Below are 19,746 nucleotides of genomic sequence, written 5' to 3'. Positions count from 1 at the left end.
TCATCTTCAAACTTCTCATGAGATTTGGATTGCTTTGAGTAATTTTCATCAAGGAACAAATAATATTAAAGAACTTCGTCGTGATCTTTTCAAAAAGGAGTATATTAAATTTGAGATGAAACCTGGAGAAGCTTTGGATGACTATCTTTCTCGGTTTAATAAAATCTTGAGTGATCTTAGATCTGTTGATTCTTCTTATGATGCTAATTATCCACAATCTGAGATTTCTCGCCACTTTTTGAATGGTCTTCACATGTCTATTTGGGATATGAAAGTTACATCTATTCAGGAGTCTGTGAACATGTCTACTTTGACTTTAGATTCGCTTTACACAAAATTGAAAACTCATGAGATGAATATTCTTTCTCATAAAGTTGATTCTAAGTCTACTGCTTTGGTTTTTTCCTTGACTTCTTTGGATGTTGGTGCTTCTTCATCGAAGTCTTCTGTTCTTGCTTTATTTAATGCCATGCCCGATGATTAACTCGAACAGTTCGAGGAGGAGGACTTGGTTTTGTTATCTAACAAATTTTCTCGAGCTATGAAAAATGTTAGGAACAGGAAAAGAGGAGAACCGAATCGTTGTTTTGAGTGTGGAGCACTTGATCATCTTCGCTCGCATTGTCCTAAGCTTGGGCGAGGAAAGAAGGAAGATGATGGAAGAGTCAAAGATGATGACGTGAACAAGAAGAAGAACATGAAGGAAAAGGAGAAGAAGAAGCATTGTATGCGTTGGTTAATCCAAGAACTCATAAAAGTTTTTGATGAACCAGAAGATGAAGATGAGAGCAAAGGTAAGCAAGTTGTTGATCTAGCTTTTATTGCTCGTAATGCAAGTTCTGATGTTGATGAATCTGATGATGATAATGAAGAAAAGCTTAGTTATGATCAATTAGAATATGCTGCTTACAAATTTGCTAAGAAACTTCAAACATGTTCTATTGCGCTTGATGAGAAGGAACATACTATTGAGATTCTAAATGCTGAAATTGCTAGATTGAAATCTTTGATTCCTAATGATGATAATTGTCAATCTTGTGAAGTTTTATTTTCTGAAATTAATGCTTTGCGAGATGTCAATTCTATTAATTGCAAGAAATTGGAATTTGAGATTGAAAAATCTAAAAGGTTGGAATCTTCTTTTGCTCTTGGATTTGCTTTACATGCTCGTGTTGTTGATGTGTTGATTTTGACAAAGAACGCTTTGAAAAAAATACAAAGTTGCTTTTTGTGCAAGTTCTTTGGTCAATGCTTCATGTGTAAATAAGGAAAAACAAAACAATGGTGTTTTGATTTCTCAAGATTGCTCAAAGTGTGTTTTGAATGAGTTGAAGTTGAAAGATGCTTTAGGGCGTGTTAAACACATGGAAGAAATTGTTAAACAAGATGAAGTGTTTTCTTGCTCAACTTGTAGGAAACAAAAAGGTCTTTTGGATGCTTGCAAAAATTGTGCTACTCTTACTCAGGAGGTTTCTTATTTGAAAAGTTCTTTGCATAGATTTTCTGATGGTAAAAAGAACCTCAACATGATTCTTGATCAATCTAAGGTTAGCACACACAGTCGTGGTTTAGGTTTTGATCCTTATGCTCATCATACTAGATATCCTCCTACGGTTTTGGGTGTTGCTAGGAGAGGTGAAATTTTGATTGAAACTGAGCCTAAGAACACTGTGTTTAAATCTGCTGGCATCATGTCTTCTTTGAATGCATCTTCTTCGAAATCAAATGTTATGAATGCAAAACCTTCTGTTGATGCAAAACCATCAATTTCAAAACCATCAAATCGGACTGAACCAACTATTTGTCAGGCAACTATTCTCCTATTCTCTCGAATCCATGCAGTTTTCAAAACCATCTACTTCACAAACCTGTCGTGAGAAGTATACTTGTTCTTTTTGTGGAAAAGATGGACATTTGGTTGGTTTTGTTTTAGACTTGCCCATAAACAGAAAAAGGAAAGAGAAATTGCTTTTGCAAAATGACGTTGGCAAAAATTGGGTTTTAATTCGAGGAGCACGGTTAGACCGACATTGTCCAGTCGGTCAGACCGGCCAGCGGTCAGACCGCAGGTGAACCGGTGGTCAGACCGGTTGCCAGGCCTGGTCAGACTGTAGGCACTGCGGCGGTCAGACCGGTCACGGGGTAATTTTGTGCATAATTCAAATCAGGTTTTTGTGAAGCGACAAGGTAAGTTTTTAGGTAAGTCTGATTCTGATTTTGTTAGTGCATTTGTACCTACTGGTTCTATAGGTCGTGTGACTCAGTGTTGGATTCCAAAATTTCTTATTTCTAACCCCAACACGGAGGCCTCGACATCTTCTCGTTCGTAGGTATTTTGGCGGCATACTCCCCATGAGCATTCAATGTTGAGATGACGATTGCGTTTCATGGTAACATCAATTTACTTTTGGATTGACATACGTGTGGTTCTACTTTCTTAATTATTAGCTTTTCATATGCTAGTGTTTGAGGTAGTAGTTTTTTTTAATACAAGCGGATACGTGTCAATTCATGAGGTCTTTGGTGATATCATTGGCAATTGGTTGTCTTTTTCAAAATCTTTGATTTCTTCTTGATTTTTGTTCGGGGAGAATTGGAGGTTATTTTGAGGGGGAGTTAGTGCTTATTCGTGAATTCTTTTGGCATGTTTTGAGGGGGAGTTTGTACCTCATGGTTTTATCAAGAAAAAATATGACAATGAAAAAAATTGAGAAAAAGAGAGCTTTGTTTATGCATATGGTATTTTCTTGTATATGCTAGCAATACTTTGAAGGTTTATTTGTCTCTAGCATAGCTTGTATGTATTCTAGTCTTTTCATGAGATTTAGATTTTGCTTTTAAGGGAGATAATGCATGACACTTAAATTCTACTTGAATTAAGCAAATATGCAATTTTGATGCTAGCATATGGTTTGATTTATAAATGCTCTCTATATATATGCTTTATTGACTTGTTATTCCACAAATAGCTTTAGTTGCTCATTGTGAAAAAGAGAATAAAAAATATGAAAAAAATGAATACCGAATCCTTGGAAACAGTCTTGACGACAAGGACGTATTCGATGTGAGCAAAATAATGGGTGCCGAATCCCTAGAAATAGTCTTGACGACAGGGACGTACTCAGAATAAAAGAGAAAAATATGAGCAAAAAGGCTCAAGAAAAGAAAAAGTTCAAAAAATTCTCTTGGTTATTTTGTGCTAAAGGTTATTTGAGAAAGAGTGATAAATGCAATAGGTATATGTGTTTAGCGTTTATTCATCAACCTATGTGCTTGTTAAGATGTTGCATTATAAATCGTATGAAATGATGAATTTTGATTGTTGATTCAAGCTTAATTGTAAAATTTTTGGTTCATGGTTATACTTTCATGCTTGCTTGTTATATTATAGATAGGTTCATCTTCTTTTTATTGCAACACATGACTTGATATGCTATATGTCAAAAAAAATTATATTCTGATTTTGCAGCCTAGAAACACAAGGTTTTACAAAGGTACATAACACTTTCTATGAACAATATGTATGATTATACCTAAAAATAGATAACTGTGGAGATTTCATTAACTAAACAAATGTCATGGGTCCTTGTGTTAATGCAAATCAGTATGGAAATCAGTGTAGATAGTTGCTCACAAACCACGGGATATTCATATAACTTCAACATTCACAAAGTAAATAGAAAATTCCATGCATAGGGGACGCTTTTGTAGTTCATCGCAAGTTAATTTCAGGATCATTTCCTATCTTCCTAGTTCGACCGAACACAACATAAGGGTAGGTGACATACCTGGTCCTTGTCTTCCCACCAATCGTCGTCAGCAACAATGGCTTGAGTTATCGGGTCACGGCCAATGCTGGTAGCCTTTGATTCCAACCACGTCCAAAGCATCCACCTTTTACGACATTGACGCCATATGTACTTCACCTGATCCTTGGTGAGGTTTCTCCCGATTCTCTCCTTCATCTTCTGTAGGAGGTTCTTGTTGCCTTGCGGCTTTGGACAAGTGGATGTTATGGTCATTGCGGACAACTCCTCCAAGCATGCCTCAAGAAATATGCCAATTTCATCATCGCTCCATCGGATTTTACCCTCCGCCATCTACCACCCAATAGTAACAAAGCACAAATGCAATGGATCAAAAACAAATTACAATGGGCATTACCTTTTGTGGCGAGATGGGCCGGATCAGGTCCAAATCGAGGGACCGAACAACTGTCGCCGGCGACACACGACGGACGAAAGAGCGAACGCCTTCTGGGGAGGTCGCACAAACGGTTGTTAGGAAGCGGGCGGCCACATTGATGTCGTTGTCACAAGGAGGGGCAGAGTTGGCGTCAGATTTGCTAGAGGCACTCGACCCCGCTCCCGAATCCAGATTGATGAGCACTCCGTGAGGAGCCGGTGCGGCGAACGCCAAAGGCACAGCCTGCCCCTCGATCTCTCGCTATCGAACGCGGCCTTAGTATGAGTTTGGTTCGTGGCTTTAGACTGCCTACCTCATGTATAAATAGAGGGGGAGCGTGAGGCTTCCTGGTATCGCTTTTGTATCGCTTTAGAGAGCAATTGAGTTGAGTTTTGAGTTAGGGTTTCGAGTTTAGTCGAAATTTTTGTAAGGAGTGCTGTTGGTGCACTTTGTAAACACAGAGAGAATCAATAAAGTCGTCATCCACTTTAAGAGTTCTTCGATTTGTGTTTACCGGGTTTCGGCGGTCTAACCGGCGATCTACCGGCGGTCAGACCGGCGGCAAGCGGCGGTCAGACCGGTGGCATACGGGCGGTCAGACCGGCGGCGGCGACAGGCGCGGCAGGCAACTTCGGCGGTCAGACCGAAGATTCAACACCGGTCAGACCGGCGGCATCCACTCGATCAGACCGGCAGATCAATCTCGGTCAGACCGACTTCCGTCGATTTCGAGGGTAACTTTTATTTCCGCTAAAAGTTTTCGGTTTTTTGGTATACCAACCATTCACCCCCCACCTTTGGTTGACTTAGTTCTTATGATTCGATCCTACAAAAACTTCTGATATTAGGAGCAATTTGCAAAATGCCTCTACGAAAGTGCCTCTATATGAGGTTTTTGTTGTCGTGCGCTAAACATCGTGAAGCAGAACCATCGAGTACCATCCTTCTAGCTAGAACCAAAACCTTTGCAGCCGAAGAGCTTCCGGTGCCTCCCAGGCCTAGGATAGCAACATAATGGAAATTGAACTTATCCTCACTATAACTCTTCATCTCTCTGTGTAAGGTTGCAGCAATGTAGGGGCTCACTGATCATCTCTATATTTTATGGAGCAAGAAGAATGGCAGCAAGTTCCATGTATGAATGCACAGTATGGCTCCGTGCCAATTCAAGTTCTTGGACTTAACTCAATGCACACTGGTTGCAGTGGCCTGAGTAGTACCCTAAGGTCCTAAGTTCAGATCTTCATAGGAGCGAATTTCAGATGGGTTATTTGAATGCTAAGTTCTTGTTTGATAGGCTAAGTTCCTAATTTAAAAAAAATGCTGCATATATCCAGTTGGATACAGAGGCCATGTAAAAAAAAAATACCCTTCTCTAAAAAGAAAAAATCAATGCACACTATCTAATCGACTTTTGAGCTTATCAAGACAATGAAGATACCTTTGAACCAAAGTAGCTGATAATATTCATTTCTCCACACCTGAGCTATAGCTCTTATTCACATAATCTGCCATCCTGATTCCCTTCAATTTATGCAAAACGTGTAGTTTAGTTTGACATACACGCACTAGGCAACTTATTTTGTCCATTTCATCATTTTGGACATATTTGAAGCCGTAGCTCCATCAGAATAGAAACACAGAAATTAACATAAAAAGATCAGTTTATTAGGTGGTCAGATCTAAAAAAGAAAATATCACAAATGTTAATCTCTCGATCCCTCCTAGAACAGGAGGGGACGAATACAAGGAGGACCCATGTTTTGTCAGACATGGTCTTCGCAAAAAATCTGCATCTTTCTGCCCCACTACTGCTTCAATGTATTCTCGTCGTGCGTGGAGAAACGAGGAGTGCAGTCAAGGACGGGAGTCGCACGCAGGCGGCGAGCACTCCACTGGATAAGCCTATTTCCATGGAGACGGCCAGGTGGTTAGTTATCGGTGAAATGACAACTCCTAATGCCTCCTATGCCAAACAAAACCATGCATATACAAGTTGCATATGTCTGGATCAGCGGCCTGATCCCCATGCAAGAAGTGGTTGTTCATCTTGATTAGCCTACAGAATTTCTTTTCTCACAGCATTTCATTCGAATACATGAGTAATAGTCTGTCATTGTAGTTTAGGGTATGCAGCACCCACCACCTGTACATATATATATTTGACAATCGTACGTCATTGATGGGGGACTGGAAATTTCTCAATATCTCAGTGCTTGATCATATATATATGATGCTCAATTCAGTTGAGACATAAGGAGAAGTTGATGGCTATCTAGTAACTTAATCCAGAACCGTTCACTCCAAAACCCAAATCCCGTCGAGCTATAGAAAGTTGAGCAGAGCCGTCAGCTCCAAATACAATCGAGCTATAAAGATAGACAATTAATTATCTGGCATCACTAAACAATTCATCATTAAACAGGAGTTCACTATGTACGATTCCCTGCTATGTAAGACCTAAAGAGTGCATGTAATTCAGTTACAGGCAGCTCAATGTTTAGCTCCTCAGTGGAATGTTCAAGTAATGAAGCTAGCTAACCTATCAAGCAGGACAATGTTGGCAGTTAACACTGAACTAGCTACATAGGGATTCTGGTGGCAAGTTGCCATCTTTTGAGCATCTATCAATTTCCAATCAAATAGCACACGATCAACTCAATAGAGCCATCCAGTGCTGTGTTTGTAAAAAGATGAACTGATCTAGAGGCCGGGTTTCTTAATCCACTATGCAAAAAAAAATATGTCAATGTTTTGAGAAGACATGCTGAGATAAAACTAAATTACTAGAGTGTGGTCGCTCTGAACTGTTCCTCGATCGTTGAGGCGAGAGCAGATATGATCTGGGATAGGTGGCGTCACAGAGAGAGTCTGGCCAGTGGCAATGAGAACACGACTGTGAGGTGACGATGGATCGATCAAATGGCAACTCCTAATGCCTCCTAAGCCAACTACATGCATTATTATGCATAAACATACAAAAGCAACCTGCTCTGCACGACTAGATAGGATGTGCTTTACAGGTACGAATGAAATGTTGTTCATCCCCTGTTAGCATGTAGAGTTTCTTACTCATTTCTATGATCCTTGATTCATATAGCATTTCATTTGATACCATTAAAGAACTAGTTTGCCATTGCACTGGAATGCCCAGCACCTACCCCACATGACACAAATATGGGCCAATTACCGGTTAGAAGTGGTTAATTACTTGGATAACTCTCAACTTGGTTAAAAGATTCAAACAAGGAAATATTGATGGCTCATTAACTGGCATTGCCTAGAGAATATTTTTTGTGGACGCAGTAATGTTGCTGCCAGATGTCGCTAACAAATCATTCTTGTATATAATTTGTAATGCATGATATCGTTGCTTTCAGCTACTTCAAAACTAGTCGCATCCATACTAAGTCTGAATTTGCAAAAAGAGACAACGTACTCAAAGTCTATTTATGTGTTTGGTGATTACAACTTTACAAGTTCTTATGCTTGAGCCTATCTTTTATTGGGCCATCAGGATTTGCATGAAATCTTATTGTGAAGAAGCAATCCCATACATGCCCACATGCACAAGGCACACTCTACTATGGTCCACCATGACAGCAGGAAGAACATTAGACCACACATTGTTTTGACAGAGGCCTCACTGCATCAGACCGGCGGCGGCGACAGACGCGGCAGGCAACTTCGGCGGTCAGACCGAACCTGCTGCCGTCCCGCTGCCCTCGTCCTCCCCGCGCGCACGCCACCAAGGGAGGGGGGAAGCCGCGTCGAGCTCCTCATCCCCGGCTGCTGGCCGCCTCCAGTCAGTGTCCCCCGCCGCCGCCGACCCATGAGACGGTGAGAGAGAGAGAGTGTGTGAGAGAGAGTAGTGTATGACAGGTGGGTCCCACAATTTTTTTATAAGTAGAATGCTGACTGGACTGCCACGTGTACATTACGTAGACCAAAACCATCGTGGAATGGGTCGATGGATATAATTCGTCCGGTTTGCATAGTTCGATGTGAAGAATGTCCGTTTTTGTGGTTCAGGTGGTAATTCGTACTTTTTCCTTTCATAAAAAGGCAACGGATAGGCCCATATAAACCTAAGATCAATTTATATGGTAAACTCTGAAAAAGAAAATGTCACAAGAAGACTTAAGCACTTAATTACCCTGATGTTCCAAGCCAGTTAAAAGATTCAAAGATGGAAGAGTTGATGGCTAATTAACTCCCAATGTTCTTTCAGATTTCTTGAGAATTTATAACGCAAGCTAGATCATTGCTTTCACATACTTTGAGAGTAATCATGCATTCTCTGAGGGACAACCTCTCTGATGATTATTTCTAGGTAGTGATTCTGAACAGCTATTTTGAAAATGAGAAAATCCCCTATGTACCCATGAAAATTCACCTAATCCCTTCTTTACCCCTGAATTTTGCTCAATCCCTTACATACCCCTGAATTTTAGTTTGGATCCCTTTCATGCCCTTTCTGCTAGTTGACCTGAATTTTAGTTAATTTCCATGCCCTGAATTTTAGTTAATACTTATTTATTAGTTATTAAAAGTTCTTTTATGTAGCATATGTGTTTTCGTAGTAATACAATATATTTGTTTATTACTATCAGAACACATATGCTAAAAAATCTTTTAATAACTAATAAATAAGTATTATTTTTTTATTTCATATCTAAAAGTATATTTATCGCAAATAATATGGTGCATAACTATCTCAAAAACATAATAGTCTCATATAACAAATTTCTATGCTCCAATAATATACTCTATTAATTTATATGCTTCTTTATACCAAAGGGCAAAATAGACTTTTTGATAAGAATTTAACTGTCAACTAGCGGAAAGGGTATGGAAGGGATTCAAACTAAAATTCAGGGGTATGTAAGGGATTGAGCAAATTCAGGGGTACATAAGGGATTAGGTGAACTTTCAGGGGTACACAGGGGATGGTGAGGAATCCCCATTTTAGGGGGCTTTTAACTATTTGCCACTTTTAGATTAGGTAAATAACTATTTGCTACCCCTATCTCAATGACATGTGGGTCCACATGTGTCTATGACATATAGGTCCGGTGACAAAAAGTTAATTGCCACATCTAAATGTGGCAAATGGTTAAATATCTCATCTTTCAGTGTCTATTTGAAACCAAATAGCATGTGGTCAACTACAAACAGCCACCGGTATATGTAAAATATAAAATGCAAACCAACCGATGCACACAGTAAAATACACAGTAAATGAAGCATCGGGCGAAGGTCACCGGCGGCTGGAGGGATCTGCATGCAGTTCAGTTAGACACCTAGCTAGACACTCAACCAGCAGGACTAACACTGCTCTCTTCAGTTAAACATTTCAGACAGGAGATCGATCAGCTTAGCTAGATCAAATTACATCAACCCAAAGAATGGTAAATCAAAAATATGTGTTGTCTGTCAATTCTGAAAAATAACAACGCAGTTCAGCGCCAAATTTCAACTCCTAACAAGACCAACATATCAGATCATCCTGAATAGAGTGGAAGCTCACCTACAGCGGTAAGAACATTGACTGGCATCTTCTAACTAATTATGTGTCACACCCTAAAAATCCCCAAATGTATAAATTGTTGTTTAATTGGAATTAGTAGAAATGATTTTTAAAAAGCCTAGAAGAGAAGATCTAATTTTAAATAATAAATTCCAAGATAAAAGTGGGCTAGATAAAATTTTATTAAATACTTCATTTGATTCTATAGTTCGTAGATTTTTCTGGGATTTATTTGAACCAAGGAAGTATTTTTAATAAATGGAATTACATTTCATGAATAATTTAAATAGAAAAAGGTTTTAAAATCCCTCTTTTGGCTTTGGGCCGAAAGTCGGCCCAAAACCCCTCTCTCTCTCTCTCTTCGGGCTGCAAGCGCGCCCGGCCATCAGCCCGCCGAGCCGAGCCGCCACTCTCCCTCCTCTCTCCCGCCGACAGGTGGGGCCCACCTGTCAGGGCGTCGTCTACCTCGCGCTGCCGCAGCCGTGCCCTAGCCGCGCAAGCCGCCGCCGCCTCCTTCCAAAATTCGTTCGCGCCTTCCCCGATCTGAGCAAATCGATAGAGGGGAAATGATCCCCGGAATCCCCTCTTCCTTTTTTCTCTTTTGGAATCTCTCGCTAATTTTGTTTGGAAATCGGTGGATTCGAGCTCGATTCGGATTGATCTCTCTCCTCTAACCCTAAACTTTCCATCTCGCCGCCGGCCACCGTCAGCCTCCGTCGCCGCCCCCTAGCCCCTATAAAAGGACCCCCGGGACCTCCTCTATCCGCCGCCACCCTCGCTTTAGCTCGCCGTCGCCCGTAGCGCCCTAGCCTCTAGAGCCCGTGCGCCATCACCGCCGAGGGAAGTTCAGCTGTGCACCGCCGCCGCTTCGGTCGTCGTTGTCGCTCGGGAAGGCCGCCGTCGGGATCGCCAAGTCGTCGCCGTCCTCGTCCCGCTCTCCGTTTGCGCTGAAGACCGCCAGAGCACCGCCGTCGTCGTCGACCCTAACGCCACCGCCGCTTCGACCTCGCCGCCGTCGCTGTCCGTTGCGCCGTCGTCCGAGCCTTCGGTGAGTTCGCCGCACCGCCCTCTACGCGTAGGTGCCCTCCGTTTGTGCCGCCGCGCCGTCGTTCGCCAGCGAGCGTGAGTGGCCGAGCCGCCGCCGGTGATGGCGTCATCGTTGATGTCAGCGCCGTGTCACACGTAGACCCGCGGTAGACCGATTCAATCTCGGCCGTCCATTTTGGATTAGATTCAATCTCGGCCGTCCGTTCCGTAGACCGTCTCCGTGCACCCGGTCCACCGTAAACCCGAGCCCGCTGACGCAATAAATCATTTTTCCTTTTCAAAATTAATTCTTTATTGCGTCATAATTCAATTAAAATCTATATAAATGATTTAATCCGATTTAATCTTTAAAAATTCATAACTAATTCATCTTAGCTCGGATTTAGTTGGTACATGTCTCTAAATTTTTCTAAAATTGAGATCTACATGTTAAAAATATCCACATGTACTGTTCATGATTGTTTATGTGCTGTTTTGGTGATTTTGCTCTTTTCTGCTTAGATTCCGACGTTTCCGGAGAGTCCGAATTTGCAGGAGAAGACTTTGAAGAGCTCCAAGGCCAGTAAGGCAAGTCACACAGATCCCAAACAATCCTTTGAGCTTGTTGATCCCGTTTAAAGCTATTGTTTCTATTCAACTATTGCATTTATTTTTGAATGTCATTGGGTGGGAATAACCTATTGCCTTGTTATAGCCTTTTTGTTATTGATTACCTATTCTTTGTCATTTGGTTAATAATTGGATTAGCTAGAACATTATATGATTTTAGCTAAAGTAATTAGGATGCTTACCCATGCTTAGAGACTCTAGCTCATATAAATGGGATAACTTATGATTCACTATTATTTAATGATGGCTTAATGATAGGTCATGATGGTTAATCATGATAGGATGATTAATTAATTTGCTAACTAAAACTGATAATGGTGGGTTGTGAACACATGGTTTTGATGGTTGTGCTCATGAAAATTAAGGACCGGTTCACGATTGTCGGTTGTGAAACATTAACCGTGGTAACCACAAGCCAGCGTGGGTAACGGCTTTACTATATGTATAGTATGGTTCATTGTAGAGCACCAGACTGTGAAGTGGCGGAGATAAACCCACGGGGGTTGCTGGGGAGTCCATGCCTCTGGTTATATTTATAGAGGGGGTGATTATGATCCAGGAATGGTGCATTGCTTTGAATTGTGTTATGCAGAGGGTATTGTCACAATCTCTATTCGGGTACTTGTTAAGTATCGCGACGCATGGTTGACATGATGTTGAGGTTGTGTCTTGTGGGTACAGTGGTACATCTCTGGCCAGAGTAAAACTATTCAAATAGCCGTGCCCGCGGTTATGGCGGGTCTAACAATGTCTTTCGTGATTAGTTTCACACCTCTCACCATAATAAATGATGTTGTACTTGGTAATAACTTGTTTAGCTCCTGGTTTGGAACGGTATGTTCCTGGTTTGGAGATAGAACTGTGCAGCTAGGATTGGTTGTTCGGAATGGTTGGGCCTATGCAACGGGTATGTTGTATAGCGATGGATTAATATTGCTTAATTAAATACTTTACTGATTTATTAAATTCTGAAGTATTTATTAAATGCCATTTATGCAAATGAGACTATATTATACCATCCTTTGTTATCCCTTGCACTTGCATATTTGCTGCGTGGCTTGCTGAGTATGTCATATACTCACCTTGCAATCATTCATTAGAGGAGGAGTTCTACAGTGAAGCTGATGGTGTGGAGGATTAGGTGTAGTCCTGGTCAAGCTGCTTGTGGGATGGAGTCGTCTGCGCCGTTTATCTTATTTTCAGCTGCTTAGAACTTTATTGTTTCAGAGGAAATTTCTACCTCTGTAATGACTTTATATTCGTTTATTAATTAGAGTAATAATTGTACTCTATTACCAATTTGTTATTGTGTGCTTCGGCTGATTCCTGGACGAGGGTTTACACACATGTAAGAGTTTGGAATTTTGGATAGAAATTCCGGGCGTGACAAGTTGGTATCAGAGCCTCCTTGACCCTAGGTTATGCCAAACAGATACCCATAGAAGCCCTCTAAAAATATTGAAAAAGTAGAACTGTTCTTCTCTCTTTCTCTTTTAATTAAACCAAGCTAATAGCACATGCAGTTTGTAGTCCCTTTAATTGTTCTCATTCAAAAATTTATTTATTATACCTGTATTGTTAGTACTGTACATCTATTACTGTACTAATGGCCCATTTACTAGCAAAAGTTTTATAACATAATTTTATTTAATCATGTTGCAACATAACTTAGCATGCTGATTTTATAACTCTCTTTTATTTTATTTCTTTTGAAACCTATTATTCGAAAATGCAAAATTTGTGATCCCGTTCTCCACTGTTTCAACTTATCTTGCAAAGATTGGTTTACCTTATTTATTTACCTTTTACTTTGATTTTCTAACTTTATTCAAATTAATCCAAAAACTTGTGCTAATAATTGGTTAAATGTATTAACTCCCTCCTTTCACTTGTCTTTAGATGCCGCGCTTCAAGCCTGAGTACTTGTTCAGTACTGAGGGATTTGTCCAGGAATTGCGTACGATGTCCTTCGCCATAGGATTCGGGACTGCCCCTTTGTATGCCCAGATTCCTCATGATCGTGATGAAGAGAAGTGCCGTGTCAAAATCACTCTGAACAGTAATCGTGAAGATATCCCATCGGTGATGTTAGAGGCTGGAGGGGGAAACTAGATTCATGCTTGTCAAGAGGTGGCAAGGATCGCCATAGGAGAGCTCCGCGATCGCTACAATGATCAGTTGGCCGACACTGAGTATCGCTACCATCCTCGCCAACCCCAGGGAAGTGACTTTGGCAGCTACCTTGAACCTGCAGGAATTGAGAATGATGCTACCACAAGGCATTTGGTTGAGATGCTGTGGGCCATGGATGAGTCCCGCGCTGAAGTCGTGATAGCTGCTCAAGATCGCGAAAACCGGAATCGTGGTAAAATTTGCAAGCTGGAGGACAAGGTGGTTCGTTTGGAGAAGGAACTAGCCGCATTGAAGGGAGAAGCACCACCACAAAAGGCCAGGGTTCGTCTTACTGCAAGGAAGAGAGCTCTATTTGTCCCTCGCTACCAGTTGGCGCCTAAGGTTCGTGTGGTGGAAGAAGAAGCTGTCCCAGTCCCAGCGAATCCTCCGATCGTTAACGTAAGTCATGATGAGGGAGAAGAATCGAAGCGCACCCATTCAAAGGTTGAGTGGGGAGCTACTCAAGATAATGGGGACGAGCCGAACGAACCTTCAATCAACTCCGATGCCCGGAAGACCTAGAACGCCTTGTTAAGACGTTACCTTAGATCGTTGTGTTAGTTTGCTTGCTTAGGTTTGGTTGTGTGTGTGGGTCTTGCATGTGGTTTACATCATTGGTGGGATGTAAATATATGCGTTTGTTTTCTTTCGAGTGTTAGGAAGTTGGTGAGTTAAGTGGTGTGAGAGTCTTCAGATATATGTATTAATGAAACTCAGTTAAGATCAATAAAAGTCAAGTTAGTAAAAAAATAATTCCATGTCCTAAGTAGTTTTTCCCCCTTGTTTCTCTTCTTGTGCTCCTGCCTATGCCAGATGGTGCTTACTCGCAGCAATGGGAATGGCCCCAACAACAACAATCACAACAACAACAATGGAGAGAATCCCACGCTTGCCCAAGTCCTGGCTCAACAGGCACAGCTCATGAACATGATGATGCAGCAACTCCAAAACCAGCAGAACCAGGGGAACAATCATGCACCTCCCCAGAACAAGTTAGCAGAATTTCTTCGTGTGAGGCCGCCTACTTTTTCTAGCACTACCAATCCAGTAGAGGCTAGTGATTGGCTGCACGCCATAGAAAAGAAGTTGGACCTGCTTCAGTGCACTGATCAAGAAAAAGTCTCCTTCGCTTCACATCAGCTTCATGGCCCTACCTCTGAGTGGTGGGATCATTTCCGTCTAAACAGGACCACTGCGGAACCAATTACTTGGCTTGAGTTCACTGCTGCTTTCAGAAAATCTCACATACCCTCGGGAGTGTTGTCTCTCAAGAAGAAGGAATTCAGGAAGCTCACTCAGGGATCTCGCTCTATCACTGAATACTTGCATGAATTCAATCGTCTGGCTTGCTATGCTCCGGAAGATGTGCGCACTGATGAAGAGCGTCAAGAGAAGTTCTTGGAAGGACTGAATGATGAGCTCTCTTACCCATTAATGACTGGGGATTATCATGATTTTCAGAAGTTGGTGGATAAGGCCATTCACCAGGAGGACAAGTACAATCGTATGGAGCAGAAGAAACGCAGGATTGCTCACTTCAAAGCTCAGCAGGGGAATAGTCAGAGGCCGCGTCTTGCTATGGGACCTCAGGCAGTGTCACAGGGAGGATCTTCGTCTGTTGTTCGTCCGCAGCGTCAGTTCTTCAACAACAATGCTGGCAACAACAACCACAACCAAGCTCCACGTCCTGTTGCAACTCCAACCCAGCACCAGCCTGCCAAGAGGGAGCAAGGAAACAAGCCAGGAGTGTGCTTCAACTGTGGTGAACCAGGTCATTATTCTGACAAGTGTCTGAAGCCCCGCCGCGTGAAGGTTGTCCCTGCACAGAACAACTCCACCACACCAGCGTCAAAGTCTCGTGTCAATCATGTTGCTGCTGCAGAAGCCCAAGGTGCTCCAGAAGTGATTTTGGGTATGTTCCCTGTTAACTCAGTTCCTGCAACAGTGCTTTTCGATTCTGGTACTACACATTCCATTTTGTCTATGAGTTTTGCGGGAAATCATGGGATGGAGATAGAAGATCTTAGACGTCCTTTGATGATCAGTACCCCGAGTAACCAAGCACTCTCATCACAACGTAGCCCCTCTGTCAGAATAGAAATTCAAGGTGTACCATTTCTGGCCAACCTTATTTTGTTAGAATCCAAATACCTTGAAGTCATCCTAGGGATGGACTGGTTAGCCAGATATAAAGGTGTGATTGACTGTGCCAATAGAAAAGTAACTCTCACCAGCAATGATGGTCAAGTTGTAACTGTTCACGCATTGCCTTCTGAGCCTTTAAGGTCAAGTTTGAATCAAATAACTTTGGAAGAGATTCCCATACTACGGGACTACCCGGATGTGTTCCCGGATGATTTACCTGGTATGCCCCCTAAAAGAGATATAGAATTCAGAATAGATCTGGTACCAGGAACAACTCCGATCCATAAGAGACCTTATAGAATGGCAGCCAATGAATTAGCAGAGGTCAAGAGGCAAGTAGATGATTTGCTTCAGAAAGGATACATTAGACCAAGTTCGTCTCCATGGGGAGCTCCAGTCATTTTTGTGGAGAAGAAAGATCATACCCAGAGGATGTGTATGGATTATCGTGCACTAAATGATGTGACCATCAAGAATAAGTACCCTCTGCCTAGAATTGATGATTTGTTTGATCAGCTTAAAGGAGCCACCGTTTTCTCCAAAATCGATCTTCGATCGGGGTATCACCAGTTGAGGATTAAAGAGGAAGATATACCTAAGACGGCTTTTACCACTCGATATGGGTTGTTTGAATGTACTGTTATGTCTTTTGGACTTACCAATGCCCCCGCTTTCTTCATGAACTTGATGAATAAGGTGTTTATGGAATACCTGGACAAGTTCGTGGTGGTCTTTATTGATGACATCCTTATCTACTACCGAACCAAAGAAGAGCATGAAGAACATCTTCGCCTTGCACTAGAGAAGCTACGAGAGCATCAACTGTATGCCAAGTTTAGCAAATGTGAATTTTGGCTGTCTGAAGTAAAGTTCCTTGGTCACGTCATCTCAGCTGGAGGAGTTGCCGTTGATCCTAGTAATGTGGAATCCGTAACCAACTGGAAACAACCGAAGACAGTTTCAAAGATTCGTAGTTTCTTGGGTCTTGCAGGCTATTACCGAAGGTTTATAGAGAATTTTTCCAAGATTGCTAAGCCTATGACACGACTGCTTCAGAAAGATGTGAAGTACAAGTGGTCGGAAGAATGTGAGCATTGTTTTCAAGAGTTGAAAAATCGCTTGCTATCAGCACCCATTTTGATTTTACCTGATCCAAAGAAGGGTTTACAAGTGTACTGCGACGCATCTAAGCTTGGGTTAGGTTGTGTTCTGATGCAAGATGGGAATGTGGTTGCCTATGCATCTCGTCAGTTACGTCCGCATGAGAAGAATTACCCTACCCATGATCTTGAGTTAGCTGCGGTGGTTCATGCGTTGAAGATTTGGTGTCACTACCTCTTTGGTACTCGTACGGAGGTGTACACGGATCACAAGAGTTTGAAGTATATCTTTACTAAGCCGGATCTGAACATGAGACAGTGGAGATGGTTGGAACTGATTAAGGATTACGACATGAGAATTCATTATCACCCCGGAAAGGTTAATGTTGTAGCAGATGCTCTCAGCAGGAAAGGCTATTGCAATGCTACGGAAGGACGACAGTTGCCGTGGGAATTATGCAAGGAATTTGAAAGATTGAATTTGGGAATTGTCAGTAGAGGTTTCGTAGCAGCATTAGAAGCGAAGCCCACTCTCATAGACCAGGTTAGAGAAGCTCAAATCAATGATCCTGATATTCAAGAGATTAAGAAGAACATGAGAAGAGGAAAGGCTATTGGATATTTGGAAGATGAGCAAGGAACCGTATGGTTGGGCGAGAGAATTTGTGTCCCAGAGAACAAGGAGTTGAAAGATGCAATCTTGAAGGAAGCTCATGACACGTTATACTCCATTCACCCTGGTAGTACCAAGATGTACCAAGATCTCAAGGAGAAATGTTGGTGGGCAAGTATGAAGCGTGATAGCAGAGTTTGTAGCTGTGTGTGATGTTTGTCAGCGAGTCAAGGCAGAACATCAGAAACCCGCAGGTTTGCTGCAGCCTTTAAAGATACCAAAATGGAGGTGGGAGGAAATTGGGATGGATTTCATCACCGGTCTACCGACAACATCATCGGGCCATGACTCTATTTGGGTGATAGTCGACAGGCTTACCAAGGTGGCCCATTTCATCTCTGTGAGAACAACATATTCCGGAAGTCGTTTGGCAGAATTGTATATGGCAAGGATTGTGTGTTTGCACGGTGTTCCTAAGAAAATAGTATCCGATCGAGGTAGCCAGTTTACTTCAAAGTTTTGGAAGAAGCTTCAGGAAGAGATGGGTTCCAAGCTGAACTTTACTACCGCTTATCACCCGCAGACAGACAGACAAACTGAAAGGGTAAATCAGATTTTGGAAGACATGTTGAGAGCTTGTGCTTTAGACTTCGGTGGAAGTTGGGATAAGAATCTGCCTTACGCGGAATTCTCATACAACAACAGTTGTCAAGCTAGGCTCCAAATGGCTCCTTATGAAGCACTGTATGGTCGGAAGTGCCGCACTCCGCTTTCGTGGGATCAAACGGGAGAACGTCAGGTTTTCGGGACCGATATTCTAAGGGAAGCTGAAGAGAAGGTAAAGATCATTCAAGAAAGATTGCGTATAGCTCAGTCTCATCATAAGAGTTATGCCGACAATCACCGCAGGGATTGAAGTTTTGAGGAAGAAGATCATGTGTACCTTCGTGTCACGCCTCTTCGAGGGGTTCATCGTTTTCACACCAAAGGGAAATTGGCACCGCGTTTCGTGGGACCTTACAAGATTGTCAATAGAAGAGGTGAGGTTGCCTATCAGCTGGAGTTACCTCAATCCTTGGTAGGTGTTCATAATGTGTTCCATGTGTCACAGTTGAAAAAGTGTTTAAGGGTACCTACTGAAGAAGCCAGTCTTGAGCAGATAGAAATCCAAGAGGATCTGACATATGTTGAGAAACCAATCCGTATCTTGGAGACAGATGAGAGAAGAACCAGGAATCGAGTTATGCGTTTTTGCAAGGTCCAATGGAGTAATCACTTGGAAGAAGAAGCTACTTGGGAGCGAGAAGATGAATTAAAGTCAGCCCATCCGCATCTTTTCGCCAGCTCTTCCCAATCTTGAGGATGAGATTCTGTTTAAGGGGGGTAGGTTTGTCACACCCTAAAAATCCCCGTATAAATTGTTGTTTAATTGGAATTAGTAGAAATGATTTTTAAAAAGCCTAGAAGAGAAGATCTAATTTTAAATAATAAATTCTAATATAAAAGTGGGCTTGATAAAATTTTATTGAATACTTCATTTGATTCTATAGTTCCTAGATGTTTCTGGGATTTATTTGAGCCAAGGAAGTATTTTTAATAAATGGAATTACATTTCATGAATAATTTAAATAGAAAAAGGTTTTAAAATCCCTCTTTTGGCTTTGGGCCGAAAGTCGGCCCAAAATCCTCCTCTCTCTCTCTTCGGCCTGCAAGCACGCTCGGCCATCAGCCCGCCGAGCCGAGCCGCCGCTCTCCCTCCTCTCTCCCGCCGACAGGTGGGGCCCACCTGTCAGGGCCGTTGTCTACCTCGCGCCGCTGCAGCCGTGCCCTAGCCGCGCAAGCCGCCGCCGCCTCCTTCCAAAATTCGATCGCGCCTTCCCCGATCCGAGCAAATCGATAGAGGGGAAATGATCCCTGGGATCCCCTCTTCCTTTTCTCTTTTGGAATCTCTCGCTAATTTTGTTTGGAAATCGGTGGATTCGAGTTCGATTCGGATTGATCTCTCTCATCTAACCCTAAACTTTCCATCTCGCCACCGGCCGCCGTGGGCCTCTGTCGCCGCCCCCTAGCCCCTATAAAAGGACCCCCAGGACCTCTTCTATCCGCCGCCACCCTCGCTTTAGCTCGCCGTCGCCTGTAGCGCCCTAGCCTCTAGAGCCCGTGTGCCGTCACCGCCGAGGGAAGTTCAGCCGTGCACCGCCGCCACTTCGGTCGTCGTCGTCGCTCGGGAAGGCCGCCGTCGGGATCGCCAAGTCGTCGCCGTCCTTGTCCCGCCCTCCGTTTCCGCCAAAGACCGCCGGAGCACCGCCGTCGTCGTCGACCCGAGCGCCACCGCCGCTTCGACC

The 19,746-nt window shown here is 42.6% G+C and overlaps 1 protein-coding gene across 1 annotated transcript; it reads left to right on the top strand.

The window, feature by feature from the left end:
- The first annotated feature begins 541 nt into the window (after positions 1 to 541).
- On the top strand, positions 542 to 18,317 carry LOC136354595 (uncharacterized). Its single transcript, XM_066306093.1, has 7 exons — positions 542 to 1,128; positions 1,415 to 1,547; positions 11,264 to 11,329; positions 13,271 to 13,430; positions 13,626 to 13,942; positions 14,498 to 17,596; positions 17,985 to 18,317. The coding sequence occupies exons 1-7, from the start codon at positions 542 to 544 to the stop codon at positions 18,315 to 18,317; spliced, it is 4,695 nt and encodes a 1,564-aa protein (XP_066162190.1).
- The last annotated feature ends 1,429 nt before the right edge of the window (positions 18,318 to 19,746 follow it).

This window comes from Oryza sativa, chromosome 12 (genome assembly GCF_034140825.1).
Source record: "Oryza sativa Japonica Group chromosome 12, ASM3414082v1".
NCBI classification, from domain to species: domain Eukaryota; kingdom Viridiplantae; phylum Streptophyta; class Magnoliopsida; order Poales; family Poaceae; genus Oryza; species Oryza sativa.
The sequence above is the reverse complement of the archived record's forward strand: the minus strand, read 5'-3'. Positions and strand labels throughout refer to the sequence as shown.